The following is a 21,182-nucleotide window of genomic DNA, read 5'->3' on the forward strand; positions in this document are numbered from 1 at the left end:
AAAAAATGAATACCCTGTGTGTTATATTGTAGGGACAGAAGTCACTCATGACTTATTATAAAAAAATTTCTAAATAGGATTAAATGTTCCTTTATACAAATGCCAATTCTAATATAATGTGTACCTGCACATATTTTTATTGCCTTTAATATTTATTTATTTCCAATTTTCTACTTCAAAATGGTAATACATTCACTTTTTATTCTAACTATTTTTGTGCATTTTTAGCTACTTTATTTTTTTTATGGTAAAGCTAAATGTATTTTCACTTATTCAGTCTGTTCCTGCTTTTTTCCTGTTTGCTTTCTTTGATTGTTAGTCAGTTTAACACTGGCTTTATTTGTCCTTTTCATTATATGTCAGTCTTTCTTCTCATGTGACACTTTCCTACTGCTGTTTTTTATAGTTTTTGTTTCAATGTGCTTCTTTTGTTTCTTTGTTTGAATCCTAACTTCTTTTCTGTCACTATTGCCTGTTACCATCAACTTTGATTATGATAAACCAAGAAAATGAAGTAACCCTCTTCTTGGCAATCAAATGGAAAGCTGTAGACAATGCTCCGAGGTCTTTTACCTTCATGAAAAAGAAAATGATGAGTTTCAACCTGAAAGGGGTCAAGTTCATAAAGGCTAATGGTAATTTAAGAGCCATTGGTATTAATATGATTATCAGAGAGAGGCAATTTTCTCTGTGAGTAAAGACATTTCCCTCCTGATTGAGGTTAAAACTTCTTTGTCTCATTCTTGTTTTCCTTGCCACCTTTCTTCTACCATCTTGTGGTCTTTTTATGAGAAGTAATTATTAAAATATATTCAATTTATTTTTCCTACTTGTATCACAGAGATTGTGCTTTTCTTCATTAATTAATACACTGTATTTTTACAAAATATGCCTACATATATATGTATATATATTAAGTCCATTCAAAGTAGCCATACAGTGACCACTTTATTTTCTTGTTACTATCTGATGCTATCAGTTTACTTTTCATTATATTTACATTATCCACTGTCCTTCCCTCTGTTCTTTCTTTCCATGTGTTTCCTCTGCTGTCACTCCATGCTGCATTTGCTTATAACACAGTGAAAACCTCTGTGCCAGGATATGCCCCCTCACAAGAAAACTAACACCAACATCATAAATGTTTTCAGCTTATTATACCAAAGGTTTCATCCTCTTATTTTATGACTCACCATTTGGAGGTCATGTGACTAAAAAAAATGTAGCCTCATTTCTGTGGCTACTTCCAGGAAAGTTGCACAATAGTAAACTTTTCCTGCTCAGCTGTAGTCTGATGCATTCCCAGGTGACCCAGAATCGGGCAATAGCCTTGGAGACATGGATGACAGAATCAGTTATTTATTAGTAGCAGGTATCCAGGCATAGTTTCACCGTATTCATATCCAGCACTCCAAATGCTGGAGTGGAAGAGCTCCAAATTAAAATTGCATTTTTACATTAGGAGAATGTTGTAAACGATTAATATATTTTTTCATCTCAATGTAAAATATGTTGTTTTAATGATTTTCAGCCAATTATCATCTAAGGAATGTGATTTAATGATTTTTATAATGGGAAGTTATAGTATTTTTTATCCTGCTGGCAGCTCAGTACATTACCAACTCTTACAATTCCTTGAGGAGGAAAATTACTTTTAGTAAATTAAATGAGAACTGAAATCAGTTTTTAAAAAGTAAATACTAACCATTTTTTTGTTGTACATTTATCTAGGTTACTTTTTCACAAGCAAACCTTGCTTTCAAGGATACTAACAGACACTTAATCTATTCAATCACTATTTAATGTCATTTATCTTGGGTACTTTTTACTTGGAATAAATCTTAGATCCTTTTTGAAATATAAACATTTTTGAAATATAAACATTGCCTTTCCTATGGACAGTTTAAGTTTAGCAACTTCAACATTCCAAAAATGAACTGTCGATTCCCACCATGGAATGAGTAACAGAAGGGAGTGAGAAGAAAACAGCAATAGTGAATGAAGCATGGTAACACCTTCACTGTTTTAGACTCCTGCTACCCAAGAAATTATATTTTCTCCAGTTCATAATTTTTTTCCAGGTTTTTTCCTTCAAGCCTTTACAAATATTTCTGCAGATCTACATATAAATATAATATTTTCTTTATAAAATGTTAAAAGACTAGATCATTGTTTCTTTTTGAAAATTTAAATTTCTTCTGGAAAAGTTGTATATAATATTTATAAGCCCCCCAGTTTTAAATTTCACATATGCCTTATTTTTATTCCTGTATACTTTTACACAAGTAAAAAACTTTTTTTTTGTTTCCTTTGGGTGGAATGATTTATGCCCCCGATGCTATGCTCAGATGTGTCTTTATGAATCTTGGAAATTGTTCTTCTTCTTTAGAAATTTTTCTTCTGCAAAAGTAAACAAGTTTAACTTAACAAACACTTATTGAATATATTCTATGTCGTATATATGTAGTTTGAACATAATGTTTTGGTTATTATTCAATCATTGAGTTGCAAGTAAAAATTTGTTATGTGTTATAAAATATCCTGAAATTGCTCTGCAGTTGGAAAAACCCTTATAAACATTTTTAGGCCAAATTAGAATTACATTTTCTTCTGGAATTGGAAGTAAAACTTGTGGGGAATTTTTTACTTTTATTACTCATTTTCTATGATGTTTAAATTGTATTTTATCACAGAATCTAGCAAATGGAGAAAGTTATTTGTATCTTTGGAAGTTTAAGCAAGTTGGAGAAAGGGCAGGATGAAGTTTAATAAAATCTTTGTGTTTTGTGTACTTAAGAGATTTTATAAAAGCTTACATTCACCAAACATAAGTGGGGTTATTTCTTTTATTGGTTGCATTCCAGTATTTTAAACTGATGATTCATTATTGAATATACTTATGGTCATTTCCCTTTGTGTCTATATTTTATTTGTATATATTTCAATTCAAGAGCTTAATTACCATTAAAATGGTACTATAATAAAGATAAGTTTTACAAATGATAATATTAAAAAAAACTCTTCAGGAAGGTTTAAATGCCATAAGAATATAAAGCAAGAAATATATGCTTGTCAAATATACACTATAAATAAATAATTTAGATGAAAATGGTTGACTGCTTTTAACAGAGACTACCAAATAATGAAGGGCTAAAGAGTGGTTGTTAGATTTGATGTACTTCATTTCATATTGTAAGTAATTGCTATCCATAAAAATTCTATGGCTTCTATATAAGAAAAAGAGACATTTTGACAGGCAACACTAGTATGAAGCAACAGCAAGTACAAATCCTTGGCAACTGTCATTTCATTATCCTGCTGTTGAATTCACATCCAAATTGTGTGATAACTTATACCTGCATGTTTGTTTTTGAGCCAGGGTCTGTCAAAGTAACTATGTTTCCTGCTTAAGAATAGAATTATTAGCCACATGCAAATTTATGCCATAGAAATCTAAACATAGCAAGGATGTTTTGTGTTTCATAAAGAGGGAAAATAAAAACTCCATGTCATTTTATGCTTATACTGAAATTTCTGGTGAAACGTTCCTGATTAAATAAAAGTAGAATTTTTAGAAAATAGCAGATAGTTTATATTTTACCTTATTTTGAAATTAATTCAACATTAGTAAAGGTGTTTAATAAAACTAAAAATAAAGCAAAAGTAATTCGGATTGTCAGTTACATTATACTACATGTCCATTACATTTAATGCAGTAGTGGAAAGCTGATTATGTTAGGCCACTATCAGTGGAAAGTAACAAAATTCAACTGAAAGTGACTTTAAAAATGAGGAACATTCATTATTTCACATAAGAAGAATTCAGAGAGAGAGCAATTTTAGGGTTAAATTCAGCAGTTCCGCAGTGTTATCAAAAAGTCTGGCTCATTGTGTCTTTGCCTCTGCCATCTTCAGAATATTGGCTAGATCCTTTGGCTTGACCCCTCCTGCTTGCAAGATGGTTCATCACATGTTCACTCAACAATGTCCGAGTAAAGAAGATGGATATTTGATCACTTGTATCTCTTTTTCATTAGGGCAAATAACCTTTCTGTAAAAGATTTTTTTATGTCTCATTGGCCAAAATTAGATCACAAGCAGATTACTTAACCTGCCAGGGTCAAGGGAAATGAAATTACCATCATTGGCTTTAGACCATTGAAGATTTACTCACTGGAGCTGATCATAGGATACTTTCCATGGGCATATAAGGAAGATGAATTCCTAAAAATAACCGAGACTTTATCTAAGAAGAAATGGGGGAAATGACTTACATAGATAATCAACATTACCTGACATAACTCTTGGCTTCAGCTTTCTTTTATTTTATTTCTTAAATTGTGTTTGTTTCTTTTCAGTGGCATTTGGATACATTTTTGCACGCTGTCATAATTATCAAAGAATAATTCCTTCATATCAACCACTGGTTGAGTTCCTGTGGAAATGTAGCAGATGTAAAACAAGGATCTTACTCTTGCAGAGTGGGATCTGAAATCATCTTGAATCATATAACCGATAACAAAGCAAACATGGCAATATGCAAAACAGGACATCAGTTTATACAAAGGGCCTGGGAAAATGATTTGGAATAAGGAATAACTATGATCTGGCAGAATTAACTTCTCTTATGTGTCCTGTCATCCTAAACAGTTTTGGTGAGGCCTTTTCCATGACCCTAACCCCTGGAATTTTTCCCTTCGGTAACCAGGGCTTTTTCTTCAGAGCTAATCATGATCAGTAATTGTAAATTTATATGTGTAACTATTTAATAGTTCACTCTTTCACCTGACAATTAATGTTATTATGAAAGAGGTTCTAGAAAATGTAAGTTCTGAGTTAAGATTAACATTTATTAAATATTTATTTTTTGAAGGGAGTACAGTAATAGGTATAGATTAGCTGAGTGAACACGATTGGTAAAAAGATATGCAGATGGCCGGGCACGGTGGCTCACGCCTGTAATTCCAGCAATTTGGGAGGCTGAGGTGGGCGGATCACAAGGTCAGGAGATCGAGACCATCCTGGCTAACACGGTGAAACCCCCTCTCTACTAAAAATACAAAAAATTAGCCGGGCGTGGCAGCATGCACCTGTAGTCTCAGCTACTCGGGAGGCTGAGGCAGGAGGATGGTGTGAACCCAGGAGGCGGAGCTTGCAGTGAGCCGAGACTATACCACTGTACTCCAGCCTGGGCGACAGAGCGAGACTCTGTCTCAAAAAAAAAAAAAAAAAAAAAGGTATGCAGATAGGAACTATGGAAGGCAATGTGGTGTAGTTATAGCTGAGGGATATTACAGGGGAGTAATGAGCAGCACCACTTGGTAGAAGGTGTTGAATGTGAGACCAAGAAGTATGATTTTACTAGGAGTTTTCTTCAAATTGCTATAAAAAGTCGCTAAAGTTTACTAATGCCATTAAGGAGAGGAAATGAGGAGAAAAATTGTTCTTGTCAAATCTGTAGTCATCTCCTTAATTCTTGTGGTCTACTTACCTGTTTTTTTCTGTACTCCTTCCTAAGAATATTTTCTTGTATTTTTAGACCTTAAAGATTAATTAGTTGTTGCTTTGTGAAGCAAAAATTGTAAACTAGATTTAATGAAAATCTCAGAGAGTAAGCATAATTAAATGCTACCCTGAAATATCAAGAGGGTTGTAAATTCCACAATGTTTAAGATCTTTAGGACCTGTGAATATAATGAGATATCACCATCATGATTAAGTTTCATTATATGGCAAAAGAGAAAAGATTTTTGCAGATGTTGTTAAGTGACATAATCAGTTATCTTAAAGTTAATTAAAAGGGATATTATTCTGGGTGTGCCTGACCTAATCAGATGAACTCTTAAATGATAGCGATCATAGACAGACAACTTAGAAAGCTAAGCTATTCCTAGCCTCAAAAAAGATGATAGTCAGTATAAGTTCTATAGCAGTCAAGAACTGAATTCTGGCACCAACCTGAATGAGCTTGGAAGAGGACCCTGAGCATCAGATGAGACTGCAGCCCCAGCTGACACCTTGATTTCAGCTCTGTGAGATCCTGAACAGAGGATCCAGCTAAGCTTTGCCCAGACTCTGGACCTGCAGAAATAGTGTGCTAATAAATAGATGTTATTTTAAGCCACTAATTTTGTGGTAGTTTGTTGTGCTTCAATACATGTACAACTAATAATGGATGGAGAAGTAAGTGGTAGGTAGGTAGGTTAGATATATAAATAGATTTTTAAAGGAAGTGTACTTATGAAGTAATGATTAATGTTCTTGTATTAATCCATTTTAGTAGAATTTAAACTTCAGGCTTAAAAAGAATGCTTCTATATCATGGCAAAAGATTAAATAATACAATGATAAACTGAAATGTTTGACAGAAATTAAAGGCTAGCATTTTATATGATAGGAAATAACCAATGAGATATAGTAATTCTGGCTATCAAATCTTCCAGGGCAGGTATGGATGCACAGGGAGGAAGCACATTCTTCATATGGGGTTGGCATAGAAATCATACTGAAAAAGGAACTACTTTGTCTGTTTATATGTAAGTTGTTTACAGATGTCATGAAAAATTTGCAGTAGAGACATATACACTTCCAGGACAAGATGATCAATCTGACAGAAATATTAAAAAGAAAATCTATGTTGTAAAATTAGCCCAGGTTCCAGAATGTTATAGAAAATCTCAACAGTAGGTGAGGAGAAGGTGAGGGTTTTGTTTTGTTTTGTTTTTTGTTTTTGTTTTTGTCTTTGGACAAAAGACCATTTTCTAGAACAATTGGTTTAGGAATTCACATGCAAAGGAACTATACGTGTTCATGGAGACTACATATGGGCCAATAAATAAAAATAACCACAGCACTAAATTAAATTTAGTATCAGTTGGGAAAGACAAAATTCAGCAAAACTATCATACAACTTACTGAATTTTAGAAAAGATAGCTGTATAGATCTTAATGTAGATCTTAAAAATGTAGATCTTAAAATAAATTATAATGTAAAATGTATATAATTAATAGTTCTCAAGAAGCACAGGAAGGACAGGATGCAAAACCTCAAGCTCGAGCAAGGAATATTTTGGAGCTGAGCTCCCTGCATAAGGCTAGGACCCCTGAAAGACAGATGCACCTATTCATGAAAATGGGAACAAAGGTATTGTTCATCAGCCCTAGGAAGCAACAATAAACAGATATAATGTGTTTTAAGGTTTGTGCATTGTCTGGAAAGTAATGAGTAAGTAATCATGTTAAACTTTAATAGGACAAGGATTCATATTGTAATGGCTAGTATAACCAGTAAAAATAAAGTTAAGCAAATGTATAACATATAACCTAATAGAAGGGGAAGTGAAATAATGGAAAATTATTTTTTAATCTAAACAAAGACAACAAAGAAGTGAAAAAGAGCATAGAACAGATAGGTAAAACAGAAAACAAATAGCAAATGTATTAGGGTTCTCCAGAGAAAGGTTTTAATATTTTATTTTATTTTTAAATTTATACTTTAAAACTAAATATTTTATTTGACTTTATAATTTTTTGTAATTTTTTTTAGAGACGAGGTCTCGCTATGTTGCCCAGGCTGATCTTGAACTCCCTATTTCAGCAATCCTCCCACCTCAGCCTCCCAAAGTGCTGGGATTACAGACATAAGCCACCATGTCCAGCCTATATACTGCATATTTTGTTTATATATTATATATGTACATAGGATAAGGTATTGGCTCACCCGATGATGGAGGCTGTGAAGTCTCATGATTAGCCATCTACAAGCTGGAGACCCAGGAAAACCAGTGGTGTGGTTCAAAGGCCTGAGAGACAGAGGGCCGTTGCTGTAGTTTCCAATCTGAGTTTGAAGGCCTGAGAACCAAGAGTGACCAGAACAGGGAAGATTAATGTCCCAGCTGAAGCAGTAAGGCAGAGGAAGCCAGATTCCAACCTTCTTTGCCTTTTTGGTCTAATCAGGCCCTCAAGAGATTGAATGATGCCCACCTGCCCTAGGGAGGGCCATCTGCTTTACTTGGTCCACCAGTTCAAATGCTAATCTCTTCTGGAAACATCCTCACAGACACACCCAGAAATAATGTTTCCTCAGATATCTGGACATCCTGTTGCCTAGTCAAGTTGATACATAAAATTAACCATCACAGCAAGATTGTAGACATAAGTTCAAATACCATAAGCCCTTGATTTACTCATCTGGAAAAGGGGAATAATAATATAGGGCTGTTGTGAGGATTAAATTATAAATATATATAAAATGCTTAGAACAGTGTCTGACATAAATGCTATGTAGGAATTAGCTATTAGTATTGTTACTATCATTGTCAATATGGAGGGCATGATATACGATTTATGCCTTGCCTAGCCTGGATGAGAGTCCCTGTAATTGGGCAAGTAAGGGCCAAAAGCTGATGGAACTGTTGAAAGAAGACTCCTTGGGGCTCTACCCACAAGTTGAGCTGCTTCAGAGTTTCGGTGACTTAATAGGACAGGGTTGGAGAGGTGTCCCTTTTCATCATCCCTATACTAGATTCTTCTGGCACTAGAGTCTTTGGGAACACTCTGAGGTAGTACCTTGGCATGGACCTCATTGTTCTTGTGACTGATCGTGGCAGCAGAGAGGCAGTGAGAGAAGAGAGTGGAAACAGCTGTGACTCTTACCAACATATTTTTACAGGGACATAGGAGATACTTTCAGAAATTCATGATGTACCACTTTGAGGACTCTCAGAAATAAATGGGGATGATTTTGAGGGAGTAATAAATTCCTGTATTATGATGATCAGGTTATCATGCTGGCAGTTGTTTGTGTTCAATTCTTCACCCTCAAGACTGGCATCTTTAGAATTGTCAAGGAGCACAATCCTTCCTTTTGATCCACATCTCTTTGGGCCAACATTGACATAGACTGTTGGGCCAGATGGTCCAGAGACTGGGCCTGCAATCATGGTACTGTATTCTTATATTCCTCTGTGATTAGAAGTGAATGACTAATATTAAAATAATCAAAAGAATCAGAGCAGTGTTTCAGCAGTTGTTACATTTAAACACTTCTGGCAGAAATTTAACTTGTATGATGTATTTTAGTGAATACTTTTAAAATCAATCAATATATAGTGTCTCTGCTCATCTTAGTGTCCCAGACAGGCCATGCAAGTCCCCACCCAATTATATTTTCCCTGTTTGGAAGGCACTGACAGTCCATATTACCCTACCTCCTGTGTACCTCCATTGTGCATCCTGCTGTCCTATCTCTAGCTGGGCCATTGATAGGTACTTTCCCATATGCAGGCTTGCCAGTAGCATGAGGTTGCCTCACATAAGAGTTCTACCCAACAGGGGTGTCCTATCCTGTGTAGTGATGAAATTAAACTCTTTGAGGAATTTGAATGTAAGTCGTATAGACAGAGACTGAAGAAAGTAATTTAGCATAGAAATGAGGAGACACATAGAGGAAGTTAGCAGAAGCCATAAGGAAAGAGGGGGAGGTTAGAGGTAAATCAGGCAATAATGATGTATGAAGAAAAGGCAGGTAGACACAGAAGGAGATAGGAGGTGCTGAGTCAAAAAGCATGGAGTCTACTAGAATTAAGTCACTAGTGTATCCTTGACAGCCATGAATGGCCTTCCAATTTTTGTGCCCTGCAGGAGTGGTTTTATTTACTTTCATAACTTTCTATGTATCTTGATAATAAGCGTTATCACTTGAAACCTAAGTGTGCCTCTCTGTTTCTGGAAAGCTGAAGGAACCTAACACCCTTCATTCCAGCACCAATTTAGCAAACTGACTATGTGGGTTTAATTCCAATGTGGGACAAATTGGCTTTGCAAGGGTATGTGATCATCCTCTCCAACACCTAACAAGCTATGAAACACCTATCAATTGTTATAAGAAAGATGAGTTTGACAGTGTGTAAGAACTACTGAGGCCGGGCGCGGTGTAATCCCAGCACTTTGAAAAGCCGAGGTGGGAGGATCATGAAGTCAGGAGATTGAGACCATCCTGGCTAACATGGTGAAACACCGTCTCTACTAAAAATACAAAAAAATCAGCCGGGCGTGGTTGCACGCGCCTGTAGTCTCAGCTACTCAGGAGGCTGAGGCAGAAGAATCGCTTGAACCTGGGAGGCAGATGTTGCAGTGAGCTGAGATCGCGCCACTGCACTCCAGCCTGGGCAACAGAGCAATATTCCATCTCAAAAAGGAAAAAAAAAAAAAAAAAGAATTACTGAAAACCTGTCCTCAATGTTGTAAAATATATCAAAGCTGAAGACTATTCATAGTGGACCAATAATATTAACTCTTTAACGTGAAAAACTACCCCTTCTCCCACTTTCAGATATAAATTACTAGAGAAAACCATGTAATAAATAAATATATAGTTGAACTATATATTTAAATTTAATTATTTTTACCATTCACTGGGTAAATCTATGGTCTCTTGTCATAACCCTATCAGGATCATGTAGAGTTGGGAAGAGTTTGCATTCCCAAAAGAATGCAAGTGCTGTTACCAGAAGACGGGGAAGATATGTGTGACAAACAAAATGATAGACAGCCCATGCATAACTAGGTAGAAGAGGGCTATATCAATATAGTTGATAAAATATTATATTCCAGTAAAATCCATACAGAGCATAGAGCAACATGAATAATGGTTATAAAACAGTGTTTAGTCAGAAGGCAATAGAATTGAGGATATAACATGATTAAAACTTTAGAATATGAAAAAATAAAAACCTTTTGCCTTATGGTGGTAGAATAATGGATTATTATGTTAAAATCATTAGTATATTTATAAAAATATTTCACAATGAAAAAAATACGTTCATTAAAAAAGACACCTTATTCTACTTTTAAGTAGGGAATTCCATTTTTTAAAAAAATATGGGAATCTGCTCTTCAAGTAACTATTTATTGGAAACTTGGAACTGTTTATGAAATCTGTGATTCTTTCCCCTGGCTGTTTACTGGTCTTCCCCAGGTTGAAGAGCTTGGTGACCGTGTGAAGCTCCATTGCTATTGCTGCAGAAACACTGCCAGTTTGAAATGACTGCTGCCACATGCCATCACTCACCACTGTTATCAAAATCTGAGTGGCTTAGGTGGTCTGCAGGGAGGTGCCACTTTTGCCAGAGCTAGTCCAAAGACCCTTTCAAGGCGTTGTTTGCCACAGTTTTGAACCTGGTTATATCTTCAATGTGTAGGGAAGGCCGCTCCTCTCCCCAGTACTGTACTCAGTCAAGGGCAGACTTGGATAGAAACATATGATAACAACAGCAGAATACAACTGTTTGGATTCCAGAGGTGTAGTTCTCCTGGGTCCACTGTGTGAGCACACACACACACACACACACACACACACACACACACACACACAAACATCCATTTTCCCTCTGACGTGTGACTACCATTCATTTTTTCAGAGGAAATAATTGACCATTTTACTCGTTTGTGAGAATAAAGAGGGCAGGCTGGAAGAAATAATTGTGATTATAATGACATTTGTGGATGTGAAAGATTTGGAGGAGGGGCAATCCCTGCTGAGCTTTCAACACTGAACATATGTTAATTTATAATTGGGGATGTGTTTGGGGGGGTTATGTTAGGCAATAACTATTGAGGAATGAGCAAATTGGAAAGAAGCAGATTTCGTTTGTGCAAAGATAGTTCCAATTACGGTAATACATGGAACCTGACTATCTATGCGTGATCACCATACAGCTCAATATTTGCAAATATATTAAAACTTATTTTATTTTATCATACCAGTATATTCTATACCTATTCATCTTCCCAATTTGGTGTCTACATAGATTAATATATTCTTCCAGGTCATGTGGTTCCCTGTTCACACATCATAGTTCATCCAAATACTACTCTTCCAGCCTAAATACCAGTAGGGTGACCAACTGGCCCAGTTTATCTGAGACTGAGGGAGTTCCTGGAATGTGTGACCCTCAGTGCCAAAACCAGGATAGTCCTGAACAAACTGAGATGAGTTAGATAGGCTAATCTCAGGTCTGCTGTGAAGGCTTTACCAACTTTATTCCCAACCATTCTAAAATGGCCTTCAATGAATTCTTTGCATCTTTAAGGTTAGTACACACTCAGTTTCAGTTTATTTAACATATATTCTCTATTGGGGGATTGTTTGCAAGTTTCTTGAGGGTAGGACCCACATATTTTTAACAGCAGAGTGCTAAGTAAGTATTAGAAAATAAAGTGTACCTAAGAATTTAAAAATTATACTTACATTGTTTTAAACATTATGCAAGCTTCCTTTTGGTTGAATTAAGTAAAGCAATGAAGCTTAATGGTTATGAATGTGGATTTTATTTCAGGACAGGCTTGGGTTCAAATTCCCATCCTGTCAGTTATTGATTATGTGACAGTGGGCAAGTTAATTAACCTCACTGAGCCTCAATTTCTTAAATCTATAAAATGGGAATAAAAATAATAACCACTTCCCAGGAATATTGTAGGCATTAAACAAAATAATGGCTAAGTGTGTAATATTTTGTGTAGCACATAGCACACAACTCGTTATTATGTGGAATTTGTTAATAAATGATTACAAATCAATTAATTGTATTCTTCCATGCATTGTTTCTTCCAGAGAGTTTATGTCATCCCAGGCAAAAGCAGTTATTAAAACTACTGATGATTATTTGCAGTCTCAGTTTGGCCCCAAGAGACTTGTGCATTCAGCAGCAGTATCAGAAGGGTCAGGACTTCAAGATTGCTCCACACATCAAACAGCATCAGATCACAGCCATGATGAAATATCAAACCTAGATAGCTACACATCAAACAGTAAAAACAATTCTTGTTTTATATCAGCATCCAAGAGAAACAGACCTGTCAGTGCTCCAGTGGGTCAACTGAGGTAATCAAAGCTGTTCTCTATTCTTTTTAACCTATTGTTGAAGTTCTTTCCTTTGAGCAGAATTTATAATGTTTCAATTGACTATCTCAGACATTAAAATGTAACACATCTCTAGGGTTTTGTTTTTGTTTTTGTTTTTTTCTTTGAAAGCACCAGAGTAGAATGTTGTTAATTACACTGTGGGAAATATGAGATACACTTCAACCTGGGTAATCAGAAACTCTGAAAAGAATATTTGAAGCAGAATCAGGCTAGGATCATGAAATATCTTTGCTCACACGAACTTATTTAAAAATAAAAATGCTTTCTTTTGATATTTAACCAATAGTTTGAAACAGAATTGAATTGAATGAAATTATTATAAAACCATTTTGTAAATATGTTTTCACATCAAGATTGTTATCATAAACTGTTAACACGAGAGTTCATAGACAGAAGAAAATATTAGTAAAAACAAAAATCAAACCAAGAAACTAATACCCCACTATTTTCAAATGTTCGAATATGTGGATATGTTGTGTTTTTAATTTGTGTGACATTTTTATTTTAAAATATTTACTCTTCTTCTGTGGCATTACAAATTAACTTGGTTAGTTAGAGAATTATGAAGAAAATTTGACGTTAGTCAGTTTACCACATACTTTTGCTGAGAAAAATCATAAAGATCAAAATTAGTTTTGCCCGAAGACAAAACTTATAAATCTTCACTGTTACCACTTCCAAACAGTTTGAAATGAGAGCAATACAATTAACCTTGGAATCAAAATTTTAAAATCAAATATTTTTGAATTTTAAACATTTTTTAAAAAATTAAAGAACTTTGATAAACATGAAAACTTGGATAGAATCTTAGCCATTTGCTGTTTCATGATATTAAGACCATATTACTATTTTTTGCTATCAGAACATATCTCATATATATAATTTTTAGTTGCATATAATATATATATATTTTAAAAAGACTGTTGTATTTTATAAGTAAAGTGATAAAAAATCATTTATTCTGATATATATGTTTTATATGAGCAGTTTTGGCAAACACTGTGTTTTAAATTTTTTTGAATGTTTAAATAGTGAGAGTGTTACTCTGTAACAACAGTCTTATCCTATAAAAAGTTTTGTTAGGTATACTTATATACATAGGAACAATCTTTAGTGCTTATATCTGTTTTAAAAAATCCAGGATAATATTTATTTAAAAGTTTTTACTAATTAACATGCATCAATTTTTATATTTTTCTTTTTCTTCAGGGTTGCAGGGTTCTCTTCTTTAAAATTTCAGTCAGCCTGGAATTGGCAGAAATTGTCTCAAAGACACAAACTTCAACCAAGAGTGATTAAAGTAACAGCTTACAAAAATGGATCTAGAACAGTCTTTGCCAGAGTTACTGTACCAACCATCACCTTGGTAACTAGTGTTCCAAAGTTTTCTGTGCTTTATTTTTTTCCCCTTACTCTCTTTATAATATAAAAAATGAGAAAATTATTGTTAATATTTTCTTTTTAAGAATCTGAATCTACAGATTGCTTATATATACATAGATTTCATAGGAATTTCACTCCTTTCCTTTTTTTAAAAAATTCAATATATAAATAGTGTATTTAAACACATGCAACTCTACAATACCTTGTAGAGTTATTAAAATGACATTTAAATATTAAATTTAGTCAATAATTAGATATGCTTCATGCTTTGACTTACCTTTTATTTCTGTATTTTCAACTGCTAGAAAATAACTGTATTGGCAAGTGACTCAATTGGGTTTCTATTTTGATCATTAGAACCTTTGGTTTTGAGGGAAATATATTACTTTCTTTGTCGTAAATCACTTTGACTTACCTTTTGCTTTCTTCTAGCTGCTGGAAGAGTGCACAGAAAAGCTGAATCTGAACATGGCCGCAAGACGAGTGTTCTTGGCAGACGGCAAGGAAGCCCTCGAACCTGAAGATATACCCCATGAAGCCGATGTTTATGTTTCAACGGGAGAGCCCTTTTTAAATCCATTCAAAAAAATTAAAGGTAAAAAAGATTTAAAAACTACCCTACCCCCACACATACTGAATTGCTTAAGGAGTGCAATTAAAAAATGATTTTCATCCTGTCTTTTTTGCATGGTTTAACAAAACTAATGTTTACGCATTTACAGCTCAGTAAGAGGATAATGTGCTTAATGAAAGAAAAATCCACTGACAGCCACGTTTATTGCCCTTCATTAGCATTGGTGCTTAATTTAATATAGATCTGAATAGACATTAGGGAGCCTGCAGGAGGTTAAATGGTGAAAATATAATAAATTAAATCATAGATTATTGAATTTACTGTTTAGTTTCTGTGACACTCAACAGACATAATTCATTAGACTTATCCTCTCAGAAAATAGTTCAAAGTTTCAAGTATCATTTATTCATTTACACTCTTGGTCTTTTTTCAGATAGTATCAACATAATTATGAAAATGTGGCCAGTAATGAACATGCATTTCTTATATACATATGATTCTCCTAATAACATATTTCATAAGAAATGTTCCAGCTTGATTATTTTTTAACCTTAAAATGTATAATATAATCCTACACATATTTTCAATTAAGGTTTTCCAAAAAGTTCATTTCTTCCAACATTTCAGAAATGTGGAGATTTTCTAAAATTTTAAAAAATAACGTTTTTCTTTCTTCAGTGGAAAAGAATACATTTTAAGGGAGAAATAAAAGCACTACTATCTAAGAATATTCTTCCAAGCATGTTGTACCCAGAGTTTGGTATCAAGTGCTATGTATGATAATCGGATTTAAATAACATGAGGAATAAGGACTTTGCCATAAAAACTCAGTGTGTTTAACTGCTGTACTTTCCTATGCTTTTTATACTTTATTAGAAGTAATTTTTTTTCTGCAACTTCTATAAAGCTAGTGAATCAAAGGCAAGTCTAGGCAGTAATTGCATAAGTAGAAGAAAAGTAATTCTGGAGTTCATTACAGATGAGGTGATGAAAATCTCTCCCTTCTGTTAATGTTATTGTATAAAGTCGTACTAGGATTTCTCTCTTATGTAATACTTGATCTTCAGGAAATAAGCAATTTCTTGAATTCAATAGAAAATTTAAGAAAATTTGGTTCTTGTAAAGAAACTTGTTGCTATAATGCTCACTGAAAATTACCTATGTGATAGTGTAGACTCATATTTTTCACATTTTGCTTTAAGTTTAAAATATGGCTGGCTGCCTTAATTTTATATTCATTGAATCATTGCTTATATAAAAACATAGTCTTAGTGGGCAAATACTTTTCTGTGACTTTAAAAAATTCAGATATATTTGTAATGATTGCTTCATTAAGATCCTTGATTATTGTTATTAATAAGAAATGCTTGCCTTTCACATGAGTAATGGTATTGTAGAAGAGACATATAAAAATTATTTATAGCTAAGCTAAGAAGAAAATCTCCTGGACATGTATGCCTAAAATAATAATGTCACACACATGACTGAGCTTGGTGGATGATTTTTAAATGTACTAACTAATTTCCTCCTACTTTTTGTTTTCTCTTTTATCCTTTTCAAAAGCCAAGCCCAGAACAAAAAACTTCTCTGCTTTGTCTGCATATCTTTGGCTGTGTTTCACTGTGACATGCACTGCTGTTCTTTTAGCACCAAAATGTTGGCACACATTCCTGAAAATTTCACACCATCTCTTGCTGGATCAGCAAGCTTAACCCACCAAAATCTGGTGTTGTGCAATGGTTTTTGACTGATAATCAATCTTTATGCTGCTCGACAGTTGTTGCTGGGACACGGAGTAGAGCAGGTGGCAGATGTGCCTTGTCTTTTGAGAAAAGAAATTGTAGGTGAGCTTGGACACAGACTAGCATATCACATGTCCATTAAAAAGAGTTAGGATAAGTATAATGGGGAAAAGCCATTCATCTAAGTTAAGCTTATAGATAAGCTTAAACAATGATATTTGGTTTCTTTCAGAATGTTAAGAATATAAATGTAAACAGATATACATTTATATATGAAAGGTAGTATTTAACTTGATGTGAGTGATATATTACATATCACTCACATATTCACATACACTTTTTCAAACCACCAAAATCAGCTTGAAGATTACCTTTCTGTCATCTGTTTTATAGATAAATCGATAATTTTCCAGCTAGCCACAAGTGTACCATTAAAATAAAAACGTGTGTGAATAACTTTGAAAGTGGTAGATAAACTTAAAGAGACATGATCAGAAGTTGGACAATTGAACATGCTAAAGGTAAATAGGGGAAAACAGTTGGCAGAATTGAGTGTTAATGATGTATCTTTCTAAATGAGCATAAGTATTTTATATACGATTGATAACTGGTCATTATTTTAATTTACAGACTTTTATTCATTCAACAAACATTTATTGAGAGTCTATATATGCTAGATACTAGGCCAGGTCAGAGAAAGATAAAAGCTGTGGTTCATAGTCTGATTTCTTTTTTATCATTATTCTTTCATCTCTAATTTAAATTCAATTTAATGCAATTAAATCAAAACTTAAATCAACACATTTTTATTGAGTACCTAGTATGTGTGCCCCAGCATAGGGATAGAAGTCCTGGCCTTTAAGGAACTTAAACTGAGTAGATAAGTTATAAATCCTTCAAACTGAGAATACTATTTTACAACATAAATCAAATGGATCTTATTTTATTTCTGGCATTGGAAGGCCAAACAAGTCAGTATATATTTTGGCAATTATATATCCATACTTCGTTGGTTTTCGTTATTCATTGGAAAAGCAATGTAGATAGAGAAAATTGCCTAAGAACGATTTCCAGATTTACTAAGACAGAAAAAATCCTACAGAAGATCTCTGATATTTTAACTATTTTACTACGCCTTTTGAGCATCACTGTTGACAACCAGTGGCACTGGATCTAATAGAAAGCCAGAGAGCTATTCATCACATACCTTGAAACACAAAGCTTTCATATGGAGGTCAGGCCAAGGTCAAGACTGACATGAAGCATTCCTTGTTGCAGTATTAGAATAATTCTTACATTTTAAAGTTGAATATTTAATCATAAATATTAATTGTGTATGGAAAAGATCAAGAAAATAGAAATATTTTACATAAATACTGTTGATAATGTTGCCTTATTAGGTATTATACTTCTGGCATTTAAAGTTTCTGACATTTATTAATAATTCATTGAAATTATGAATATGTAGTTAATGAATTGTTTGAAAAGGCATATTAAGGTTTCTGATTCATGGCCATGTGGTTTAGGTTTTATTCACAGTTTCCTAAATCTTCTGCTTAATTGTGACACAGTGAAAATTCTTGGATCAGATCCATGGGGTTTATAAGAGTTCAGTTCCTTTATAACTGCTAGGAGCTGTATGTAAGTAATGCAAACATAGAATAATAAATGGTTCGTGCCCTGTGATTGCCTGAATATCTTAAATAAGATGAGGGGAAAACACTATTTAGACCTAATTCGTTAGGTCCAAGTTCTATTGTATGGAGCTCTGATTGTCTTTAAAACTTTTTGGTTGTATATTTCTACTCTCTCCTATATATCCTATTCTATTACCGGGCTTTCAGAATTATCATTTACAGTGATTCATTTCAGTCCTGAGTTTTGTTAACCAGAAGTGAAACTTGGTATTATGAATAAGATTTTAAATCTTTTAGATCCAATATTGTGAAGATGTAGTCACAGAAAAAAATGCATGAAAGGAGTTCTTGATACTACACCTAAGATCTAAATTTAAGCCTAGAGATTTTCTAGTAACTGCCATGTGATCTACAAAATGAAATAATTTGCTATGACAGCTTGTGATTGACAAGAATATGTGTGAGCACATTTAAAATAGGCCATCTTTTCATGTAGAAGTGTCAGTGACATGATGGATTCTCATCATTTTAATTATTGATGATTTGGAAATATTTCAATTCCACGACACACAAGACACATTCTAAATAGCAGCATAACACTTTTTCTCATATCTGCGTCCATAATGACATGTTCTGTCATATTTTGTTTTTCAAGAAATGCATTCATTTAATGAACCTGGATTCATGCATTATATTCTCTTCCATTATATGTCTACTGAATTTGTTGATTTTTAAATTGTTATGTTAAAAGCACAAATTTCAATAGGTGACCCACTATTCACATCACATCATACCTTAATATTTCTGCTGCTAGATCTCAAGACAGAACGCTATAGTGCTGCCTACACCAATGGCTGCTTTAGTCTTGCCAAAGCAGATACCAGCCTTTGTGGTGTTCACCTACATGGCAACCACTACTTAATTCAGTCAGCTAAGGTAGTTAGGACTGGCTTTCCCAAATTCCCTTTTATCTTTTGGTTTGAATAGTGTATTTATTAGGTTAGATTGTTTGTACATTTTAACTTCCACTTTTCTATATATATTCAAAAGGAGGAAGATGGCATTATGTAGTGAAAAAAATAACCATTTTCTTCTCAGACAGCATATGATTCTTCTATTTCTATAAGTGAGGGTAAAACTATAGGAAAATATTTTATGTATTTTCTATTCCAAAGTTTTAAATCTGTAAATAAAAGAATAGAATATCCTTGGTATATAAAATAGGTGTGGATTTGAAGACAATTATAAGAGAAGGACCAAAAAAGTGTTCTTAGCCAGTAGGAAAATCTATAGCCTTCATGTGGCTGGCAGCATCTCTTTATATTGTCAAATACCAAATCATTGAAAAACACCTAAATTCTTGACATAACCATAAAATGTTGAATTATATTCATACACAGAGACTACATTTGTTTACTGTACAGATGCTTGCAAACCTATACTGTCCTGTTAACTTGAATGCATTTACAAAATTGAAAATGAAACAGTTACCTTTAAATCAAATCACTTAGTTGTCTGCCTATGCTGCTTGTTACTTTACCTGAGAATTCATTTATATATTCTATAGTTATTCTTTCAGAGTGGTTTGCTTTTTGAACTTTTCACTTTTGAAGGCTTTAGATATCTTGTTAGGAGAGTTGTGAGAAATGCATTATTGTTTATTTTAAGGGACACTAGACTCGAAGTCAGCTGATGTTGCAAGATTCTAGTCCCTGTGTCTGGTCTTGGGCAAACTGGTCTGCACTTCAATGTCCTTATCTGTAATATAGATGAAGTAATACTTTAAATGACTATTGGATATTTCTAATAAAGATAAATCATTTGAAAATTAAGTGTCTATAAGCCCCTGGTCTAAACAGAAAACTGAGAATATCATCTTATAAACATAACTAAGACTTGAAGTTAGTCAGAACCTTGTGTCCACTTTTACCTTTCTAGAATAGCTGGCTGGGTTCAGGAAAATAACAACAACAACAAAATTTGTTTCTACTTTCTTCATCACTGCCAGGAAAGCAAACTAGAGTGTGAACCTGGGCCAGTCACTTATTCTCGCTAAGCCTAAGTTTCTTCATCCATAAATTGAGCATAATAGTTTACACATCGGCCAGGTGTGGTGGCTCTCACCTGTAATCCCAGCACTTTGGGAGGCTGAGGCAAGCAAATCATGAGGTCAAGAGATCAACACTATCCTGGCCAACATGGTGAAATCCCATCTCTACTAAAAATACAAAAATTAGCTGGGCATGGTGGCGCGAGCCTGTGGTCCCAGATACTCGGGAGGCTGAGGCAGGAGAATTGCTTGAACCTGGGAGGCGGAGGTTGCAGTGAGCCGAGATCATGCCACTGCACTCCAGCTTGGCGACAGAGCGAGACTCTGTCTCCAAAAAAAAAAAAAAAATAAGCTTACATCTTACAGATGTATTATGGGAAGTAAAGAAGATGGTATAAAAACCTGGCATGTGATAATTACCTAAAATGTTATTTTTGTACCTGCCCTTATTTATTTTCCTTCTTTTGCTCCATCCTTTCTAGGTATGTTTCCACAAGCTTTTCATACAAGTTGTCACACGTATCTGATTTTACTAACAAAGGTATTTGCTAGATCTGAGATCTTGAAATAAATACAACCAAATTAAAATACCTGCCAAGTAGTTATGTATACAGCGTGATATGGGAATCTGAGTTAAAGGCTTTGAACTCTCAATATCTAGGGTGTAGGTCAAAATCAAGGCCTTTTATAAAAGGAGCCCCAAGTGGCCTTAATCTGCTCCATTCCAAAAGTTGTATTTTAAAATATGTTCGTGACCCAGGGCTAGCCTTAACTTTAAGCTGCCATAACTTATTTAAAGAAAGTTCATAGAAAAGTTCAGGGAAAGGGTGACAACATTTTGATTGGCACAATAGATGGGATGTTTGTAATT

At 34.1% G+C, this 21,182-nt stretch overlaps 1 protein-coding gene across 17 annotated transcripts in view; it reads left to right on the plus strand.

Annotated features, from left to right (window-relative positions):
- Positions 1-21,182, plus strand: part of DCDC1 (doublecortin domain containing 1) — a 514,242-nt gene that overhangs the window by 39,906 nt on the left and 453,154 nt on the right. For all 17 annotated transcript variants that reach the window (XR_008511168.1, XR_008511169.1, XM_054524533.1 and 14 more), the window contains 3 exons: positions 12,614-12,883; positions 14,135-14,291; positions 14,741-14,903. Coding sequence is in view for 15 of the 17 variants with exons in the window: in XM_054524533.1 (XP_054380508.1) it covers positions 12,614-12,883; positions 14,135-14,291; positions 14,741-14,903 (590 nt within the window). In the remaining 2 variants the exon portion in view is untranslated. The remainder of the gene's footprint in view (positions 1-12,613; positions 12,884-14,134; positions 14,292-14,740; positions 14,904-21,182) is intronic.

Source organism: Pongo abelii, chromosome 9 (genome assembly GCF_028885655.2).
Source record: "Pongo abelii isolate AG06213 chromosome 9, NHGRI_mPonAbe1-v2.0_pri, whole genome shotgun sequence".
In the NCBI taxonomy this organism is placed as follows: Eukaryota; Metazoa; Chordata; class Mammalia; order Primates; family Hominidae; genus Pongo; species Pongo abelii.